Raw genomic sequence first — 21,357 nt, 5'->3', positions numbered from 1 at the left:
TCACATTGTAATATAAATCGCTTGCCCTCGTTTCCCTCATACACCGCCCCTGCCCATCGCGGTGCTCTGATTTTCCGTCGATCATTGCTTCCTGGACAGTCACACCTCACATTAGTTGTCCGTTATTTAATAGACTTAATGTTAGAGACTAGAAATGTTTAATAACGTCGTGATCTAACATATGCTTAAACAGCTATTGAACAAACGATAGACATCTATCACAACCGTATTTTCGTTAATTCTAAGTCGTATTTTTCAAAGAAGTTAAAAAATGCTATAACGGCAGTAACAGCAGGAATTTAAACAACGGTAACAAAGGTCGTTTTCGCAGTCGACAGACACGGGCGGCAACGTAACCAGCAGGCCGTGGTCAGATAGACAGTCAGCCACGATTCGACGGTAACTTTTTACTTATCGCGCGCGCGAATCAAGGTTTTTGCAGGCCAGCAACCCCAACATTAACTGCTCCTGCTTTTTAATTATACCTACGTGATATCCAGAAGCGAGCACTGAACTAGCAGTACTGAAGTACATATGACCCCATTAGCAGTAAATGGACTTTCTGTCTTGTTCGTTTGTCGTCGTCGTCGTCTTTTGTTCTATTGTGTATATAAGCTAATGCCCGCGCCGCTACGGCAGCGGACGTGAAAAAAGGCTGGACGAAGCCATGTGGACGGACCCCCTTCGCGATTCTATTGTCTTTCTCAAATACTCACTGTTTCCATCAGCAGCATCAGTCTCGGGCGCAGTAAGCAGACCCTCTTGTTTCGTGTTTGTTGCAGTTCCTCGTTTTTCGTCATTCGTTCGCGCTCGCCGTTTCTGAGTTAAATTAACACTTGTTACTTTCGGTTCCTAAATTAGTTTGCTGGTTGTTGTTGTTCTTCTTTGCTCGCCTGTCTATTACCATCGGTATTAACGTGCGGACCTCTTGTGTCACGTTGTTTTGCAAGGGGGGCCTTTTTTCCCTGGCCTGTTGATTCTACTAATGCTGTTAGAGTGAATCAACGATCGAAGTGGCCTTAAAGTTGCAGCAAAAGCGGTTAGCAGACCGTCATTTCTCTGTAGTGGCGGCCGGGGCATCGGCGATGGCTGCGGCAATAGCTGATGGCATAGGCAACAGACTTCAGCGCTTCTCCGAACGCTAACAATACATGCACTATGAGTGCTGAAGTTCAGCGGCTCTACTTTTCGTGTACCGCTTATGGCGCCGCGATCGCCGTGCAGATCTTCTTCTTCCTCAAACGACTATTTTCTTGTTGTTGCTCGTTCCATTCTGCCTTCGTTTACCTTAGTTCTTAGGAACGCAGGGGAATACTTGGTAAATGTCGGTAAGCTAGCTATAAGCGCTTCGACGCGTCGGCAGCCTTTGCCCGATGATGCTTCAGGTAGAGAAGCCACCTTATCTTCATCTTCTAGTTAACGTCAGCCAAAGTTACCATCGACGGCGAAAGGACCCGGTAACAATAGTAGTTGTAATAGTCACTATTCGCAAAAATAACCCCCAAAAAAAAACATAAACTGATGGCACATAGAAGTCGTAAGTACAGAAGCAGGTATCAGTAGCGAAATGGCGGGCGGCATAAGCGCCAAGGGAACATATTGTTGGTTAACAACTGAGACGCTCATACCTAGCTGTGGAACGTTCCAAAGCTGGGTCCCCATAGGGCGTTCTGGACGTCGAAGCGGGGCATTAACGTCGATGAACGATCGGCTTAATCGATCTACAATAACCAAACCGATGATTTATCTTTACTTAAAGCCTTAGAAGGTAAAAGGCGCCAGTTGCAAAAGTCACCTGCCATATTCATTTTCTGCGCTAACTTTCATCAACCGCCACGACCGATCTAACCAGCGCATCCTTATCGCATGTTTGTTATAATCTAATCTTCTAAATTCGAAGCTTCGGTGCCCTCTAGAGCAGTGGAACAAATTCCGCGACCTGATCGTAAGGAAGCAAAAAAAAAAATAAGAGAAGCCTGGAGAAAAAAACACAACAGTTACAGGTGACGATAGGACAAATACAGCTATTATTATTCAAATCTATTATAATAGTACTAAAAATCTCTAATATTTCAACGACTATAGTGCGTACTGTATTGTGTGTGCTGGGTTCATTACTAAGCATTGCTATAATAGGTATTGCAAAAAAATTGAACGTACTAAAAAGATAATGCAGATTTTCGTTGCCCTTGTAACGATAAAATAGATGTAAAGGCTCGATAGCATCCTTCAGTTTGTGCAGTGACGGTCCGGAAAAATCCACCAACCTCAAGGGTCGCTCTCTTCTTGTCAAACTATATGCTATTTCTCCAAACAGGTAACGAATATGATGTCAGAAAACGCGTCTTAATAACTATGTACCTATGTAAATAAGATGTATTGCGTTCGGTGATAGTGCTTTGAAGTACTTGCTTGCATTTCATACCATGACTCTTCCTAACTGCAATTACATTTTAAATTTGGAGATATTCTTATCTAATAATTTAAGCTAGATGTCAACTTACCTCTTAACTTGAGGGAAAAATGACTGGCTTAATTTAGATCTATTGTCAAACTTACCCAATCTTGTCAGCAATCGAAGATTGCAAAGGATGAGTAAAAGCTTAGATTAGAAACTGTACAAGGCCCATTAATTTGTTGATAATAACGAAGTTGTTCATTTTGGTATATGTTAATTGGAATCAGTAGCTGACAAACTTCTTTAGCCTTCTGTTGGCTACTCAGAAAGCTTCAATCACAAATTGTTAGTATGAGTAGATAAGCTTATGAGGGTCCTATAAATGTAAGGCCAAGTAACCAAAATCTCGGTAAAGAGATTTAGTAGTACTTTGTATGCTTGCAGGAGCAGGGGAAGACATATTGCTTGACAGACTCACGCAACAGTCTGATAATATCCAACATGTATTTGCGAAATATTTACGCATAAAAACAATTCTAATTAACTAGTTTATGAGCACAATAGAGGTCCTGAGTTCCGTACTACAGACAATACCTGCACTATGAGTGTTGATCTCTGAAAACTAACTTACTAGCCCGATCCAGTTCCAAATCGATGATTCTGTGTTAAAGCTAAGATTTCTTTATTTTAAAGCGATCCTTAATATCGATGACTTTAGCTTACTCTTCGTTTCTAAGACTCTTCTAACGAAATATATTTAAATATGAACGAAATATATCTGAAAATGACGAAATATACTTGAAAGCGACCGTATGCCACTTATGTCCCATATTTTCATTACAATAAATAGATATTATCGTATCCGCAGATCGTGTGCAAATCTTACGATGCGGCTCCATTCCCTGCAGAGCAGTCTATCATAGTTAACACAGACCAAAACTACCCACCTGATTAGACAGTGTTCGACCGGAAACTACAGCGCTTTACTCTTTTGAGCTCTATCAAAACAAACCTATATTTTAGTCTCAACTAAATACATATTCAATATCCACTCCCATCATTCTTTCTATGGCTTTCACACCCCACAAACTCATCGCTATTGAAAATTTCAGCCCTCGTGCCTCATACTTCCCAGTGGCCGAGGTCTACCTAAACGCTTCCTTCGAAGTTACCCCTTTTGGCTTTCTTAGGTATATTCTAAACTACACGCCGCCCCCGCAAGGGTTCTTCTGTGTGTTCGGCTAGCGTCAGGCCCTTATATGACTGCCACGTTATCGGGCAGTGAGTAGGTCGGGCTCCCACAGAGCTTGGCTTTCCAACACCTGACCACGTCCACTATGACCGTGTGTGTGTGAATTTCAGAGTGTGTGTACGCTCAAATGATCCTCATTACTCAGCGTCATAGACTACTCACATTGCATTACGAATAAATGCGGATCCTGAAGCTTCCAGCAATATGATGGCTATTGTAGTGTGGTGTATCGGGAGACAGCGGCGTTAATAGTCCATGAAAAAATTGCCAATGGTCATTTTTTTCTGCTGTTCCATAGCTGATACCTCTGATTTTGGAGCGATTCTTATCTGCTGATGCTATTGTAGTCATTTGTTGATTTTGGTTTCGTCGTTGCTAAGGCTAGCATCGGTTGGACGTGTCCACTACATCGACGCCCTTTTGCTCAATGCAGAATGGGTCGGAGCCACGAATGCCGTCCCGACGCCCCCTCGGCCCGACACCATAGATCCACCTAGATTAAGTCGCTCTGCGTTGTTCTTCGTTCGTCTTCCCATACAACCCCCTACTCTTTCGCCGCTTTTATGTTCCGATCAGTTGTTCCTGTCTGCACTTCTCCTGCATAGAGCGATATTGATCAAACCACATTCGCAGCAGTGTGCCATTATGGTCCGTGGCAGTCGACTTGCAATGATTCGTCGATAATAGCTGTCGATTAATTCCGTGGACGACCATACCTCTGCGTCCTGTTGAATGTCGAGGGTCAGTACAGCAATACCTGAAGTTTGAACATTTATAATATACACACACGGCCATGCACAGCGTAGCTCACAATGGCGACTGGCTGAAAATACGTATGCTTCAGAGGAAGGCACTTGCTGATCCCCCCGTCAAGGTATTTCCATCGTCGAGTGTTTATCGGTTAGTCGGCCCCGTTTGTGTTCCTGTCCCTATCAGATTCCCCATACCTCTACAGAGCGTTTCTTACGTCTCATGCGTCCATTATTGTATCAAACACTAGGGACACAGACACGTACAATTGTCAGTCGTATTTACCACAGCACAAAGCACCTCGTCTGGACGATGCGGCGGCGATTGCCCTAGCAGATGCCATAGTTGACTCCGAGGGCGTTAATTATTCTGCGCTTTCGTGCACGCCACACGAAAAATAATCAGTCGGCGAGAGGCGTGTGTGCCTCATGAAGACGTTCAGTGAAAGCTGTTTGGTGCAAACTCGTGCCTTCTTTGATCAAGAGTTTACTACGTGAAGCAGTCGTGCAGCCGTTAGATGGCGCGGGGTCGATCCGCAGGGGTTGATTCTCTGTTGTTTTCGTAACTTGTTGTCTCGCTTCTGGTGAATGACTTCGTAGCGTCCCTACCGATATTGACGCGTATGTGTGCGCGCGCTACTGTAAGTCTTTTTCCTCCGGATATTTTCCCCTAACTGACGACAACGGCGCCAACGACAACAACAGCAATTGTGCCAGAGAGAGATAAAAAATCGGTGCCCCGAAGTGCCGTGATTCACAACGAATATCACCGAGAGGAGTAAGAATAACACTTACCAACGAGAACGTAAAACGATGACCACTGAACCATAATCAATGAGAGTTGAAGCGCCGCATTCAGCCTGCATTATATAGCATTTTTGTAGAAGAAGATCCTCGAGATCAATAGTGGCGGCGCTAGCGACGGCAGCAGAAGAAAACAACAGGAGACTAGCAGCAATATGGGTCTGAGCGGCGTTGACGCAAGCAACAGAAATCAATTGGCATTGATCAATATCCAGTAGGATTTGCTTTTCAGGAGGGGGGCGTTTTTATGTCTCGATATTTAACCCACGAAACTTATTGATGGCAGCCAGACGTATTAGCTACGGCAGAGCTCTATATAAAAGGATCGCTTTGGGCACGTTTGCACGACAACAACAATACGCTGATAGACACGACACATCGTCACTAAAAGCCAGGCTTTGCTTTCCTTCAGGGGCTCACCGGTTCTGACTTATGATATGTCGCACCGTATCATGCCTTGATGAACATCCCCAGGATGGCGGGAAGAGTGATCTGTTCACGTAATCCATTCACTTTGCCTGATATCGTACGAGTGACAGCCAACTGAGGTAATGTCCATCAAGATATGACGGTTATCTTCCTTAACCAAGCTGCCTGGGATTTTTAAGTTTCTCTCTTTGGAACTTATAATTTATGTAACCATATCAAGTAAGCGAGGCGAATAGCATAAGTGCTTGATTGGATCCATAATAGAGATTTCGAATAAAAAAGCATTTCGAAGCATGGCGCTTCTTCCTGCCGAAAACAATGACAGCAATTTGGTACGAAGTCGTTGACTACCGTAGGAGTATGGGGTCAGTAACTATTATTTACAGAGAACGTGCAACCCAAGTCCTGACGGTGAAGGCACGATCATGAGTTTGCCTTTCTCTTTAGAAAGGCTAGAAAGGCTCTTAGAAGAAAAATTCATTTAATTTGGTATAGTGTAAGCGACTTTCAATTCAGCCCGGGTCGGCAATACGATTTTCCAACGCGAAGAGTCCTTAATCGAAGTAATTATTCCAGGTCCGAAAGTTCAGCTAAGATTCCTGTGATCCTACGATCTCTTGCTAGCTAAACAGGCGCTTTAACCAACATTGGGGTGCCTTTCGATTTTCGTTCTTTACGTATATGTTGTGGAGTACATATATATATATATGTACTCTATATATATATATATATATATGTGTGGCACGATGACTAGCTGATAGTGCCACTCAATACTATATCAAAATCGCGGTTTTAGTATGTAAATACCCTAAGTGTCTCAAGTTAATTTCACCTTATTTTACTTATAATTACTAGCCCGTAAAATATTCTATTTATATTATTAATATATTAAATTTGCGATGATAAACTCAGTTCGACGTAACAAAGGTGAAACAACGCAACGTAATCATATTATCACTACGTAAATAGTAAAAAATATTCGAGCTGAAAAATCTATCCAGTAGTTAATACAATATGGTTAGATTAAGCAATTACTGATTCGCACGAGCCCTTGCTATAATCATATTTGTCTACCGATTATCCCAGGTACTGATTGTTGTTTCGGCGACACGGTGACCACGATTCAATGCTACCCATCTTCATATATATATATTGCTTTCGTTGGTGATGCGCTGTCTTTGGTTAATTGTTTCTCTCTGCTCATTTCCATCTTCTTTCCGCTGTTTTAGCTGTTTATATATATATATATATATATATATATATACGCTTGCTTCGAACCAGATCGGAAGCTTGTTGTCTAGTTGTTCTATAAAGTAACTATGTCGTTATTATTGCTGCTATTCCACGCTGCGGTGCGCTAAGAAGGCCTACGTTATAGCTTCAGACACGGTCGTAGTCGCACAACTAAATAAGTTGCGCAGGCCGGTTGATTCCGATGAGGATAGTCCGGGTTCCCGCACCCGTCGCACCGGGCCGTGTCGAACCGGGTTGGGTCTGTGAAGGAACGCATGGTGTTACGTCAAAGAGGGTAACGGGGGGACGATGCACAAGAGCCGGTTGCTTGGCTAGCAGACGAACAAACAAACCGATACAGTCAGTTGGCAAGGGACGCGCACTAGACAACAAGGGACGGCGGCAAGATAAAGACCGACAAGTTACCAACGGCAGGACAGACCAGTCGTCGAACTGTTGTGCTGGTATCGCAGTTTCGCCTAGAAGAGGAACTTAGGACAAGTGAAGTAAACAACACGAACGTAAGAGGAGGATGGAACGAGAAAGAACGGCAAAACACCTCTGGGGGTGGTAGCCATTGCAAGTCTACCGCCGAATGGGCTAAAGAATGAATTAACATTTGTGGGAGTGCAGCTCACCAGGAACAACGTAGCGTGGGTCGGCACAGCAGTGGTCGATGACTATCGGCAATGATCGATGGTGACTGGAGAACCTACTTCGCTGTAGGTTGAGCCATCTCAAAAATATAAATCATAGCATTGGCAGTTATATCTGCTAAAATCAATATCGCCTATTACGTTTTGAGCAGCCAAAAACATCATTAAGTATAACTGGTAGAATAACGTAGGGATAGGAAAGCTGAAAGGAGACTTTGTCCTTTTGTTGCGAAATTGCTGGTAACATCAGTAATAGTAGCTGGAGCAAGCGGTGCCATGTGACAGGCGATACTAGATTGAATCAATAAGCTGGCAGGAGGTAGGCTCTATGTAAATAAATAAACTTACTTACATGAACATTTTTATATAGCAAATTTTATTCAGTTCTGTTATTATTTCAAACATTTCAACCTTTATACGACGTGCCTGCGTTAATCGTTGCCAAATAAATAAATGTAATTATCTGAAATATGTTTTCCAATGCATTTTCTAAAGATAGGACTCGTCTAAAACAAAGTAATTAATTCAAGTGACCAAATTATCAATTGGTGTTTATACTTTTGCGGCAGCTCTCGATACAACGGTACCAAGAAAAGATACTAATATTAAAAAGGGGATGACTGTCCAAAAATAGGAAACAGTATCAATCTGTAAAGATTCGTTTGTAATCTCTAAATTTTACGTTCTTTCACCATATTTATTGATATAACACGACCTATAAATAACTAATCGGCAGTAGTGTCTCGTTGCAAAAGACCACTACAATAAGTTAACTTAGTTCGTAATTAGCAGACGACGCGGCCAGCGCCCACACTTAGGTGACGTAGGAAGGCAAGCAGTTCGGGACAGAACTTTTGTACCGAACATTCTGCACTGAATTAAAAAAAAAAAAAAGCAAAAAAAAAAACAGGAATAAACCAGCAACTTAATGCCTTCATATGTACAATATATACCCTATGTGTTCGCCTAATACACTTAATAATCGCCTATCTTATCTAGATCTATACAAGGCCCACTTTTGTGAGATGTGTCGCTGCTGGTGTATGGTCACCGTGTATGTGCTCAAGAATGTGTAGTCTTTTGTTAGTGTAGGTACCTTCTCTATCCTAACAGTAACGTTAGAGATTGGGCAACCTAACTTAGAATTCTTTGCCAATACATTCTTTTGTCTGCTTGGAGTAAACAGTTCTTGCCTTTAATATTTTTCTACTTCGAACAACAAAAGCTCAAACCATGCGCCCGAGCGGTAAAGATGCAACAGTAATTTTTAAAAAAGATTGAATTTGATGTCTGTTCGTTATCCGTACTAAGATTAATCGAGTGCGCCGTTTTATCTTAAACAGTTGTATAGTTTTTCCTCGCCTCAGGATTTTCGATTGTTACACAGTGTTTCTGATGACGATTTAACAAATGTTCCTTGGTGCGCGTGCACTTTTGCTTCTGCGTGATGTTTCAAGTAGGAGAAAATGCCACGAGGGCATAATAGTGTTAGGACAACAATTAACAGGAACTTGCTAACTGAAGACGTTGGCAGAGATCCAGTCTGAGGAGCTGGCCACACGGTGGTAGATGCCGGGCTGGTATTGCTTCGCGCAGGAGTAGCCAGCCGAAACCACTCCGATAAGATACCAGACCCCGTTATCGCTGAACATTAGGGGACCCCCCGAGTCGCCTTGACATGAATCCCTCCCGCCGAACTCATATCCGGCGCACATCATCTCGGCGTGGATTCGCAGATTGATCCCTTGCTTGCGATGCCACCGCTCGCATTGTTCATTCCTCATCACTGGAACCTGAAAACGATGTCAAACAATTTGAGATTTTCAACCCGGCATTGCGATTGATGATACGAACGGTTCTCACAGGCGTCTTCCGCTACACCATTACTAGTATATGATGGTTTGATTGTTTAGTGCGAATGCTAGTGTTAATTATTTAGCAATATTGGTTAACTAATAATTTGCTATGATTGCCTGTATGGAAAAAGAAGTGCCCATTTAATTGTTTTACTGTTAAATACATATATAGTCAATGTATTTCAATATAGATTATTACTACCTGAACATTCTGCAAGGTGCGCGGACGTAGCTTCGAGCGTGGCTCTATGGCGCCCCAGCCAGCAACGGTGGCTGTACGTCCTGTGAAGTCGGCGCCCTTCTCGGGTAGGCAAATTGGCATGATGTTTTCGCGATATTGGACTGGCCGATCTAGCACTAAGATAGCAACATCATAACGGTCAGCCTGTGGCGTGAATTGAAAGTTCGGATGCACACGAATCTGTAGGACGTTGTATTCTTCGTGAGGAAGCTCTTCGATGTCTGAGTTAAGCACGAGATCGCCCAAAATCACTTTGATCGATTCAGGAGCTTTGGCTTTGGCGACGCAATGCCCTGCTGTGACAACATGTTGCCTGCCAACAAGTGCCCCTCCGCAACGGCTTCCAGCCACAAGGATAAATGCTTGCCAAGGAAATTCGCCAAACTCGGCATCATTACCACCCACGATTCGGCTTACCCTGCCAGCGCTCCGTCCACAATATGGGTCATTCTTGACTGGTCCAAAGATTGGAGGCTGTATGGGCTTCTCCGATGGATAATCACAACAGTACTGGAGCAAGCTTCCGCTGCAGGCCTTGACCGGCTTCCCGCCGGCCATGAGACAGCTAAAAATCATACCACATTTTTGGCCTATGTCACAGCCATCAATGTCGTTATTTAGGCGGCCGACTATGCGTTGACCGAAAGGCCTCCGAACAAACTGAAAAAAATTGCCCTTATTGGACTTAGCCGCGTAGCGGGAACGGGACCGCGTCCTCCAGAGATTCCGGTTTCTAGTGCCACTACTTGTCGTCATGGCACGATACACTACGATGGGATGATTGGGAGTCTCGGCAGACATCGGGTCGAGGTATGGAACAGACTGTGCGTTGTAGATTTTTGCCAAAACATCGCTACGAGTTGCGAGGTTGAGCGCCAGCAAAAGCGCGGAAATGAGCTGTAGTAACAAGGGCAGAAAACAGAGCTTAGGCAGCGCTGGTGGCCACTGTCCCGAACGCCCCAGCAGGAGCATGGTACTCTGTATTGCACTTTGTTCATAAGTTTACGAGCGATGGTGATAATAACATTCTCGTCATTCTCTATTTCCTGGAATTAGAAGAAAAATTGAATGCGTAATTAGTTGTTGATGATTAAATGTTGTTGCAGTGTAGCTTCTATGATTCCTGATCATCGCCAGGTGTGCAAGCTAACTACGTTCGTAAGAGTAGAGCGCACTTCTGAATATTCAGCACACATTAAAATTCCCATTGAAGCTTAAAACACGATATTTCATCATATCTTTTTAAGAGACTCTATGGATTGTACTAGCCGAAAAGCAAGATAAGTGAAGTAGGCCAAGATCAACCAAGATGCAATGCTTTTCGTTAAAGTCAACATAGTGCCCCTTCGCGACAAATGGGCTTTTGGAATATTATTGACTGAGTACTCCGAAAGGCGAAACACTATCGGAAAAACAAGATCGACAATAAGCTTTTCTTTGTAAAGTTATAATATAATATAGCATCAATATGTTAGCGTAGCCTCGTATATGCCTTGTACTGGTTACATATCGCGCAGATTTTAGTCGTTCCCCGCTCCGGTGGGTGAAGGGCCGAGTACACTGGGCGTATGACAATTCTCGATCTTTATTTTTTCTACTGTTCCTGTTGTGGATTCGGCCTTCCACCGTTATGAGGGCTCATGCACTTCTACCCTTCTTACTAAATCCAAACAAAGCGCTATATATACTTGCGTATGTGTATATGAACATATATACTACCCTCTTGTGAGGTATATGCCTTGGCCATTTTAAACACACAGATAGTAGCATGAACATTATTATTCTTAAATTTTATAATAATAGTCTACGCATAAATAAATGTCAGAGTAGAGCTTTCGTAAATGACAATCCGAAATCGAAGGTAAAAAAGTTTTTGATATTTGACGAAAAGTGTTCAGGAGTCGTTCACTGATAAGTTATTTAAGTATGAACCTTGTACTAGGTTTTTTAAGCTCCCACGAAGTTAGTTTTATCGTTTTAGAATTTGAATTAAGTAAAGGAACGTAACACCATCCCTCTGTAGCAAGAACACTGAACATGGCAACTAAATGATTCGAGCATGACCTATTTTTGAATTTTGTTGTATTTATTAGTATATTTATGTGAAGTAAGCGGCCGTATCATCAATCCGCAGAACATCACTCCTTCATTTTTGATGGCTATTCCTTCTAGAGTAGAACGGGGACGGGTAACCAGGATATTGCCAAGACCAATGCAAAGTCCAAGAGCGTTAAGCGTTTGGCGCATAAGTCTCGAGTTCGCAGAAACTTTTAAAAAAAATTAAGCTGTTAGATGAAAACATAACACATGTCGTTTTTTTGTTTATACCTTCATTTTTTCATGAATAGAAAAAGTGAATCCTCTCTCTGTAGCGCCCTTGTGGTCTAGGCAATTCGCGGGTCACTAAAATTCAAATTATTACTGTTACTGCTGCCCGTTTTTCGTCAATTCAGCGTCTAACTGCAAACCTACTCTTCTACCTAAACGAAAACCATAATTTTACTCAAGTGTAAACTTAACATAGATACGTATTCTTGGGTGAGTCGATTAGCTCAGCGTATGTTTATTCATAATACCCCTTTTATCTCCCTATTGATGGCCGGCTCTAACTCATCTAGTAATATTATCAGTTTCAGCCTATTCCGTTTTATTGTTTCCGGCTTTATAACAAAGCTGACACAATAGCCTTGTGTGCGAAGTTCGAAACTATTGGCGAATAAGTTGTAACATCGGTGTAAGTTCCAGTGCCAGTAATGGGTGTTTGTTGCTACCGCAGTCGAACATAGATATAAAGAATGACATTAAGATAATGCTAGTGAAGTTTGCGCTTTTTGAAAAGTGGTATCTTATGCAAGACTCGTAAATTGCAAATTTCAGAGAGCCACCGTAAGTTGTCGGTGGTGCAACCCCTCTCCTTTCACAATAATAAAATATAAAGGATGGAATAAAGTCAGCATTGCAGTTAAAAAAAAACTGCCTTCCACTATAACTGAAGCACGTATTGCTTTGATGGTCAAGGGTCAGCCTACCTTTTTTTTTTTTTTTTCTGTAAACCTTCCGAACTTATGTATTTTTAAGAGTTATATATTTGGAGTAAGACATAGTTTGTATGAATTGGCACAAGCATACACACTGAAATGAATCAGTGCGATCAAACAATCGACAACATCTCTCCTGCTGATCTTAATCCGCCCCTGAAAAGCTAGTCTAAATACCTAACAGCTCCAAATTAGACAAGCCGCTGATTTCTTGACTAGAATAACTGCTAATATGGTTACTGTTCAATGTAATTATGTAAAATGTTCGTTCTTCTACCGTAGTAAGAAGAGCAGGTTTCAACTCGTTTTTCCATTGTGGAAACTCCCAACCGGACTCTTAGTTCGAGAACGGGTGCAGTGACGCGGTAGTCGGCTCGTTCCAATCAAAACACCGTCTTCGTCACAGCTCCGATTGAAGCGAATGTCTGTCTTACTATAGATACACTATGTAACATGTCGACGATCAACAGTCGCTGCCTCGTACTTGCCACCATGTTTACAATCGGTAAGCGGTCATCCGTTGGATGATCTAGACGTTCACAGTCCCGTTCAATTTCTTTCGGCTCCACCGGGCTGAGGTTTATGCCCAGCGAGCGTCTGCCTCGTTGCCACAAATATCGATGATGGGCACCCGATGGCCATTGGGACTGCTATCGTTGCAACTGCCAAACGCCGCGCCCGGAGTGCATGTCGCGTAGTACCTGTTAATAAGGACAAAGTAGTGGAGGAAAAAGCACCAAGAGCAAAAGTTGTAAAAGCTCGCCCCCCCCCCCCCCAAGGCGGTGACCCGACGATGCCCTTCGGTAAGATTACCACAGCCTAATCGCTGCCGTGTCGTAAGAATCGCTGACGCTGCTGTTGCGTTTACCGCTAGCGTCTACAGACGCCGTCGCCAGAACTTGAAACAGAGCAGACGCCAATAACAATAAAAACAGTAATTGTTTGAGAGATCAACACTGCGTAAAAATAGATATTCATTGGCCAAACCAAAAAATACCCATTACTATAGCATTACTGGCGGCGAATGCCTTCGTAAGTTTCATCGACCTTTTTTTACCCCTTTTCGCTAGTAATAGCAGAAGAAGCACAAGCGAAAGCTAGACTCCTCGTGGATCTCGCTCTGATCGCATAGCGTGCCGCCATTGTCGACAGGCACAAACGTTCTCAAGAAACTATTGTATTTATTATACACGTAATAATATATTTCGATGATCATAAATTGCTTACGGCCTCGCTATCGGTCGTTTCTAACAATGACATATATTGTTCGGCGTCACGTATTTTAGCGTAGCCACGACATAGCCCACAACATCAAGCAGTACTGAACGGCTTCATTTAGCTGAATTGGTCGTTTGGCGTTTCAAGAAGGAACTCGAAGGAAAATTAGTAACGTATACATCAACATCAGTAAAACAACTCTAAGACACATGAACCAAGATCATTGTATACAGTAGTTGAAGCCGCTGCGACCAACTTCGGTTAAAAGTATGATCAAGTTAAGTGATAAGTTAGAGCAGCCGATGGCAAGGGTCGAACAAATAAGCATACATAATAATTGTGCTAGCTCTAGGAACAGACGGAGAGTATTAAAAAGGAACGAAGTGACCTTCGTCATTACTGCTGTTCGGCTTTGTTTAGCTGACTGCTCAGACCATGTCGATGATGATGACCGTGAAAGTGTTGATTTGTACTTGCCGCGATTGCGGTCGCGAACCCCACCGATGCCTCATGGGCGACGGCTCGACGCAAAAACAAATGTTGATGTTTAAGAGAGAAAAAAAAACGACAACTACGCCACCGCAAGACGTTATGCCGCGTCACAACGGAAGCGTTGTTGCTACCGTTTCGGTTGCCATAAGCAACAAAGAGACGGTCACCATCGCACGGGCCATCAATGGGACCAATGACCGTCCACCAATGGCACCTCCGCCGGGCGCGCTATGCAGCGTACAACTCCATGTAAAAATCCATGACAAAGTGTGTTAAGCTTGGCTTGGCCCATCCTTTCGTATACAGGCTTTCAACGAACAAGCAGTGGCGACGACACGGGAAAGCCAGCCGCATTTGGTGCTGCAGTTGGTTTTGATCGAACGAAACGACTTTAACTGAAACACGCGCGGCTGACGGTCGAATTCGCGAAGCGATTATTGCTAACGATGGATCGACAGCAAAGCCACTGATCTGAGCCGAGCAGAGCGTCGCTTTATGTGTCGTCGTTTTTGTGGGCGCAAGGCGCGACTCAGCACGCCACTCTGTACCTCCTGGACGCTGCACACAAATTCATAGGGCAACAAGGGTAATGAAAGTAGCAAGGCATGGCGTTACCTTTCGCCCCCTGAAGCATCATTATAGAAGCAAGTACAAGCAATGAACTTTGATGTGGTCTTCTTCGCCGCAACAATAAAAAAGGACGAAGCTCTTTTTTGCTCTCTCCGACTACGACTACCATTATGATGATGATCAACATTCGTGTGCTGAAATCCAGCTTGCCAATGCACCTGTTGCCGCAACCGCCACTTCCTTTCGGCGCGCGCCCCTTATGAAGACGTGGAAAAAAACGCGCGCCATTTCGCTAGATAGATACCGCCACTGCAGAACCGCAGTAAGAGGTGGTTGGTAGCCGGTAGTACGCTAATGATAATACGCAGTTTTAACAGCAGCACGGACACAACGATTCGCGTGACGTATCAGGAATAAATCGACGAATCTGTTTATACATTTCTCACGAGTTATATAACAGCTAAATATACATATAAATTATACGTAGATAAATGTTTATATATACATGGATGTGTACAAACTTTATTTTGTTGTTATTACTAATTTCAATACTGCTCTTTTCGTTCATATGCTTGCGGCTGTATGAGCGTGTCTGTCTCTGTATACAGGTATATTGCAGTAAGCGAGGCGGCAAGATTCAAATCTAAATTGTTATTAATTGGAGATTAAGCTAAACGTGACCAATTATTGTTGTAGAAGTTACTGTACAGAGAAGATTGTCGTCTAACGCGGCGGTCTATCTAATCTATCGATATTTTTTTATTACAACTGTTATGGTGATAATTAGTCCGACCACCTGCAAGATTTGTAACCGATGGATTACGGAAAACAGTGGCGTAGTTGTAATTAAAAGGAATACAAGCAATCACTTTTTACTCGCGGGATTCGGTAACAATGAAGGGATACAGATTGGTTCACTATTTGCCCTATAGCAGGAAATCTTTCAGTCATAGGTAGATATGCTGGGTCCTTACATAGCTACAGCGAACAAAATACGGATGCTGGACAAAGCTTTGCGAAATACAAAGGAAAATCAAGAAATAAATCAACACCCCCGTAAAACTAACCCCGTAAAAATTATCCCTTACCTGTGTAACCGTTTTCCTTGTAACAGAAATAAATATTTCCCTAAAATTTGTTATACGCGTGTGGAACCGGTATGCTTAACTAAGTAAAATAACATCAACAGACTCCGCTGTTAGCTAGAGTCCTCCATTTTTTCCGCAACATGTTCCTATTTCAATGAAGCGATATAGATCATTTTCCGTTGCTTACGTTGCAAATAATATCCCATGACGATGCAGTAATAAGGTATTGAAATGCTGAACCTAGGGATATGTAAACTGTTCTAGGTCCGAAACAAGGCTCACAGGTGTTTCGTTTTGTGCGGATCACCCCTTAAAAAGCAATACTTAACGGCAGTACCTAGTAAAACTAAAAATATTAGGATGTGTACAATGTTACCAGACGAGGCCGACGCTATTCAGGTCGGCTAGAAAACAACTAGACGGTTCTCTGGCGCAGGCATGTAGCACAGATATAGACATGTTAGGCTGCGGGTTTCTGTTTATATATAACCAACTATTGTAAATAAAATGTATACTCGAGGATATAGCGCAGCGTATAACGGTATATTACAATTAATAGAGCTAAACGATGGGCAAGTGTTAACAAATATACTTAGATGACGACGCAGCAGAGCTCTTCTCTGGCGATGTTCGAACAGATACTCGTCCAACTGAAAATACTCAGGCAAAAGCTACTGTTTAAAGATGCCCAGTTGTCAATAATCTCTTCTGCTAGTTAGCATTTACGAAGAAGCCGCACTGCTCGCCACTAATCTATGACATATAGGGAAATAATGTGTGTATTATTATCTCGACTTCTCGCACCTCTTACAGTTTGAGCGACTCTTACACGATACTATATGCCTTCACAAGCCTGTCACTTCCCGGCATAAGCCCGAATCACCCGAATTTGTCATAATGAATGGCGTTGCCCTTGTTAGGATTCGTCAAAAGAACCAAAAGCCGTGCAATTTAGATCAGGTTTTTTTTCTTATAAAATCTAACAAAACGCCTTGAAATTCGCCTGTGACAAATTAAGAAGTAATAATTAATTCTATCACAACAAATAAAATTAGCAACGTTTCTATTACCGCTCGTTTACCCCACGCTTATACTATAAGAGTAAACGGCGTGTTATCCATGTTAGCTCCAAGGAGTATGAACAAAAGCTCAGCGATAGTTACACGCTTACGTAACCAGCTGCCGCCAATGTCCGCCAACCCATCTCCATTTGCAATTCACTGACTGGGATCAAAGGCACAAATCTCTGATTGAGAAGGGTTGTTTTCTCTGCGTTTACCTATGCTAGTGCTCCCGAAGCAGTCCGTACTTACGGAATTACCAGATAAATCCCTCTAGTGAAATTCCTTCGCTGTTGGTTCTTTCAGGCCCTCTTCCCACTCGGCGCTACGAGTCCTTTCCCTGCAACTGCCGCACCTGCCATCGTACCACTAGGAACGACTCCAGGGATTGTCTGTGCCGGCTTGTCACTACCTTGAAGTAACTCGCTAAATATTCTTAGAATGGAAACAGCAGCAGACCAGCCGCGTCACAAGTAAAATTAGGAGCGTCTCGTAAGAGGACGACTTATTATGGTATTGTTATTACTAGCATGTTATTAGGTGTGTATTCTTCCATTATTGTGTTTGCTCTTCTATGAGGAGACCTTGTTCGTTGTCTTCTCTGTCCTCCTTACCCGAACTTACTGGCTTGCTTCGCTCGGCCATCTATCCCCCAGTCGGTCTGTTTACCTACTTACCTATTGTTCAATGCAAGCGACGATCATATAATATTTATTTACTTTGTGCGGCCGCCGCTAGCTCCCGAAGCTGGCAGATATATCTAACAGGTAGCCAAATGTAGCAGGTGTGGTGGTGGTGGCTCAATTGTGGCGGCAAAGCGGCTACGAACCCATGCCGGCGGACGGCGCCGTCTAATTACAATTGCCCACTCGTTTGCCTGTCTGCGGGGGGCGACCTGGGACCGCACACGTAAAGGGACTATTCAACGAGAGCGACGAAGCATTCACTCAGTTCCTCGGAGCTCTTATTAAAAGAGAAAGAAAGACCGAACGTAGTAGTCACACAAAGCTTTACTGGGCCTGGCCGTAAAAGTCCATACTGGGTACGACGTAAGTGCAAGCTATTTTCTAGGTTTTAATTTTTAAAAATTCAGAAATTTAGGAAGTCGCTGAAAAACTTCAGAAGTTACACCTGGCTAGCCGGACGTAAGCTAGTAAGAACATCTACATCATGCTTTAGTTGTTTTGGATTCGCTACCGCTATTAAAGGAATGTTTTTAAATGGGATTCTGTCGATCAGAGATTATTGTGTCACAGGTTGTTATGCAATTGGTAGATACTGCATGATAAAATTGATCGTTTTTGAGTATGGCAACAATCGAAATTGAATTGCGTCTATATTATTACAGACAGAATTATATGCATTTGTAAATTTTCAAAGTTATATTTCGATTTTACAGTTGGAACTGTAGACACAGGAGAGAACCATGAAGACCTTTGCATTTCTGTTCAGACAAAATTAATCATGTTGGTTAATTCTACGACGCTTGATCAACCATGAATGAAAGTAGAAACTTGCTCACATTAAAAGTTTAATATAGATACGCATTTTTCCGTTGAATTGTGCTTCAGTAAATAAGACAACCATTAACCTAGGGGACATATTGTGAAAAAAACGTTGCAGCGTTTGCAGGACCGCAATGTCCGCCACGCAAGAACTAAATGATGCCGCGTAAAATCTAGTCAGTAATGTAATAGCTCAACCAAGACTCTGGCACTTGTTTTTCCCAGGCTTTGATTATATCTTGCCAATAAGAGATTGCAACCATCCAGAGACCCTGTTTTTACACCCAAGGACAAGTCCTTATTATACAATCTAGCTGTTATGGGACTAATAAGCAAAACATTTTTAATGCGCCCTTCTGAAGATATTTTCCGTATGCTGTGGCAGACTGACGAAGCACAGAAGTGTTGAAAACATTCTGCGGCCATTCAAATTCGTATTCTGGCGAGTGGTAGTTGCTGTCTTTTGGAGCAAAATGTCAACGTTGACCTCAATCATCACGATTTGGTAGGTGCTGGCCTAAGTTATTTTGACCCTCACAAGTTCTTCACCAGCATTAAATCCGCAACAATGGCGACTGAAACTATCTACGCCATTGTAAATACACCATCTGGTTATATCCGAGTCGAACAGAGCTGCAGGCCACTTCGGTACGATAATATACCTGCAACAACCACGTTCTGTTCAAAAGGTGGTAAAAAGCATGAAGGCCAATTGGAATACGAAGGTCTAGCATAACCCTACACAGTACAGATATTGTGTGGAGTATGCTATTATAATTACTATTACTATATTAAGAAACAGTGCCACTACCCTTCGTCTATGAAACCCAGTTTCGATATTGTGTGTGGCTAGACGCCATGTCCATCGCGGAGTCATAAGAACGGTTGAAATAATAACTGACCATGTTGTGATACTTCAATGTTAACACACAAATCTATGTACATAGGTATGAATAATAATTGTCAAAAGGGAAACAGAAACGCTGACCAGTGAGAAGACTAAAATATGCAGTAATTTCTTAATCGTAACATAATGACAATGCCGGTCATTTGTCAAAAAAATAATATAAATCAGATAAAAAGTGGAGATATCTGTGTTTTTTTTTTTCGTATGAAACATCCGATTATACAGTCGATACTGTTAGATGTCATAACGCTCATTTGTGTAAGACAATGGAAAATAGATGCGGAACCTATAGGATTATGTTATAACTGTATTAAGCGCCAAAAGCCACCCTTTATGCCAAATAGCCAGTGCGTTTTTTTAAATGTTATCAATAGAAAATTATACTAAGCGATATGTCCAAAGTTGCTGTGGTCCCTCGCGTGAGGGGGCCTGCTACCTACGTACGTCAGACAGTGCAATCCATATATAGCGGTGTCGCCTGTATGAGTGATAGTTAGTTTCAAAGAATCATTTCTCATCAATTTCAGTGTATAAAAAAGAGATTTTTAGACGATATTATAGGAGAACTACGGAGAAGGGTTCCAGGTCCGTTGAGCAGCACTGCGCTCCGTCCGTCATAACATCGATAAATTATCGGCGTCTTGGCTGTTTCAGGCATCTTTGTGAGCAAGCCATCTCACCGCTGCTGCTGTACCGTAATTATAATATTGTATTTGTCGCCACTTGATATAGCCGAAATACAAAAAATGTTCAAAATTAAGGTTTTTGAGCCCTGGCGTCTACTAACGAGAGAGACACACACGCGTGTTAATGCATGTTGTAGATCGGCTGCCCTCCACAGTTCAGACGGTAACCATCGGAACGCAGTTAGTATGAGCCTAACCAAAACACCACTCAGAGCTAAGATTTAGCTATGGTTTACACGCATGAATCAAACTTAGTATATACCACACTCACGGGGCAAATATATATATACACGTGCTTGCGCAATCGCATAGCCTCGATATCTGACCACGCCTTACTTTAAATCAAGCGAAGATTTCTCCTACAATGCAAAATGGCGAGAACTATTCGGCCAATCGAGGCAAGCTCCTGGTGCAATCCAAGCGTCTCTGGATGTATTCCTGTTCTGGTAGCGAAATGTATATCTCTATTGAACATCGAGTAGTCGAACGGCATTTTCCCCTTTTCACTCTTCTTCCTCAAACGCCTAATATTTGGTCGCATTCGATATAGAACAAGCTATACGCTCAGATGTCGCAGCATCGCCAGTGGCGCCACCTGATGGACTCGTAGTATTAACAACAATTGAAGGCGCGTCCGTCCGGCATTTCGGTGCACGCCTAAAAATGGCACCCGATTTTTCAGTTCATACAGAAGCTGTTCTTCGGGATCTTTCGTTGGAGGTCGTTAAAAGCCTCCGAATACTTAACGTCACCTACTTCGCAGCTGCGTATGCCCAAGTCGAACATCGTTACGGTAAAGCACTTGAACGGGTAGATTCCAACCCACAGATAAGGCGCCCAACACTTGAAAGTCTTGCATCAACCGGAGCACTTGGCAAATTTCCCGTCAATAGACTCCCTAGATAACTATATTGGACCCCAGTCGCTGACATAGACGAATTATTGCAGTGACTACTAATAGAAGCAGTTATTCATCCAGAATTTACGCCCGAAGTAAGATGATGGTAAAGAGTCTTTTTCAGGCGAGAATCAATCAGATTAATAAAAAGCTCCGTCAGCAGAAGATTGCCATCAGTCATGGCCAAAGCGCGTTGCGTTTCATTACATCGACCACTTGTCACTCCATATTCAGTTATCGGTAATATTTCAGAGCGATTTCGATGCGCGCGGCTGC

At 42.8% G+C, this 21,357-nt stretch overlaps 1 protein-coding gene across 6 annotated transcripts in view; it reads right to left on the bottom strand.

The window, feature by feature from the left end:
• Positions 1 to 7,869: 7,869 nt before the first annotated feature.
• Positions 7,870 to 21,357, bottom strand: part of LOC111271531 (trypsin-1) — a 31,309-nt gene continuing 17,821 nt past the window's right edge. For 5 of the 6 annotated variants that reach the window (XM_022852395.2, XM_022852396.2, XM_022852397.2 and 2 more), the window contains exons 2-3: positions 9,580 to 10,664; positions 7,870 to 9,314 (exon numbers count right to left, since the gene is read on the bottom strand). In XM_022852395.2, the coding sequence (XP_022708130.1) occupies positions 9,036 to 9,314; positions 9,580 to 10,590 (1,290 nt within the window). In that variant the 5' untranslated portion in view covers positions 10,591 to 10,664 and the 3' untranslated portion in view covers positions 7,870 to 9,035. Of the gene's footprint in view, positions 9,315 to 9,579; positions 10,665 to 12,933; positions 13,386 to 21,357 lie in introns of those variants that run through there. The other variant, XM_086972951.1, reaches the window with a different exon arrangement.

The sequence above is a fragment of the Varroa jacobsoni genome, unplaced genomic scaffold (assembly GCF_002532875.2).
Source record: "Varroa jacobsoni isolate VJ856 unplaced genomic scaffold, vjacob_1.0 contig00739, whole genome shotgun sequence".
NCBI classification, from domain to species: domain Eukaryota; kingdom Metazoa; phylum Arthropoda; class Arachnida; order Mesostigmata; family Varroidae; genus Varroa; species Varroa jacobsoni.
This window is presented reverse-complemented; position numbering and strand designations above follow the sequence as displayed.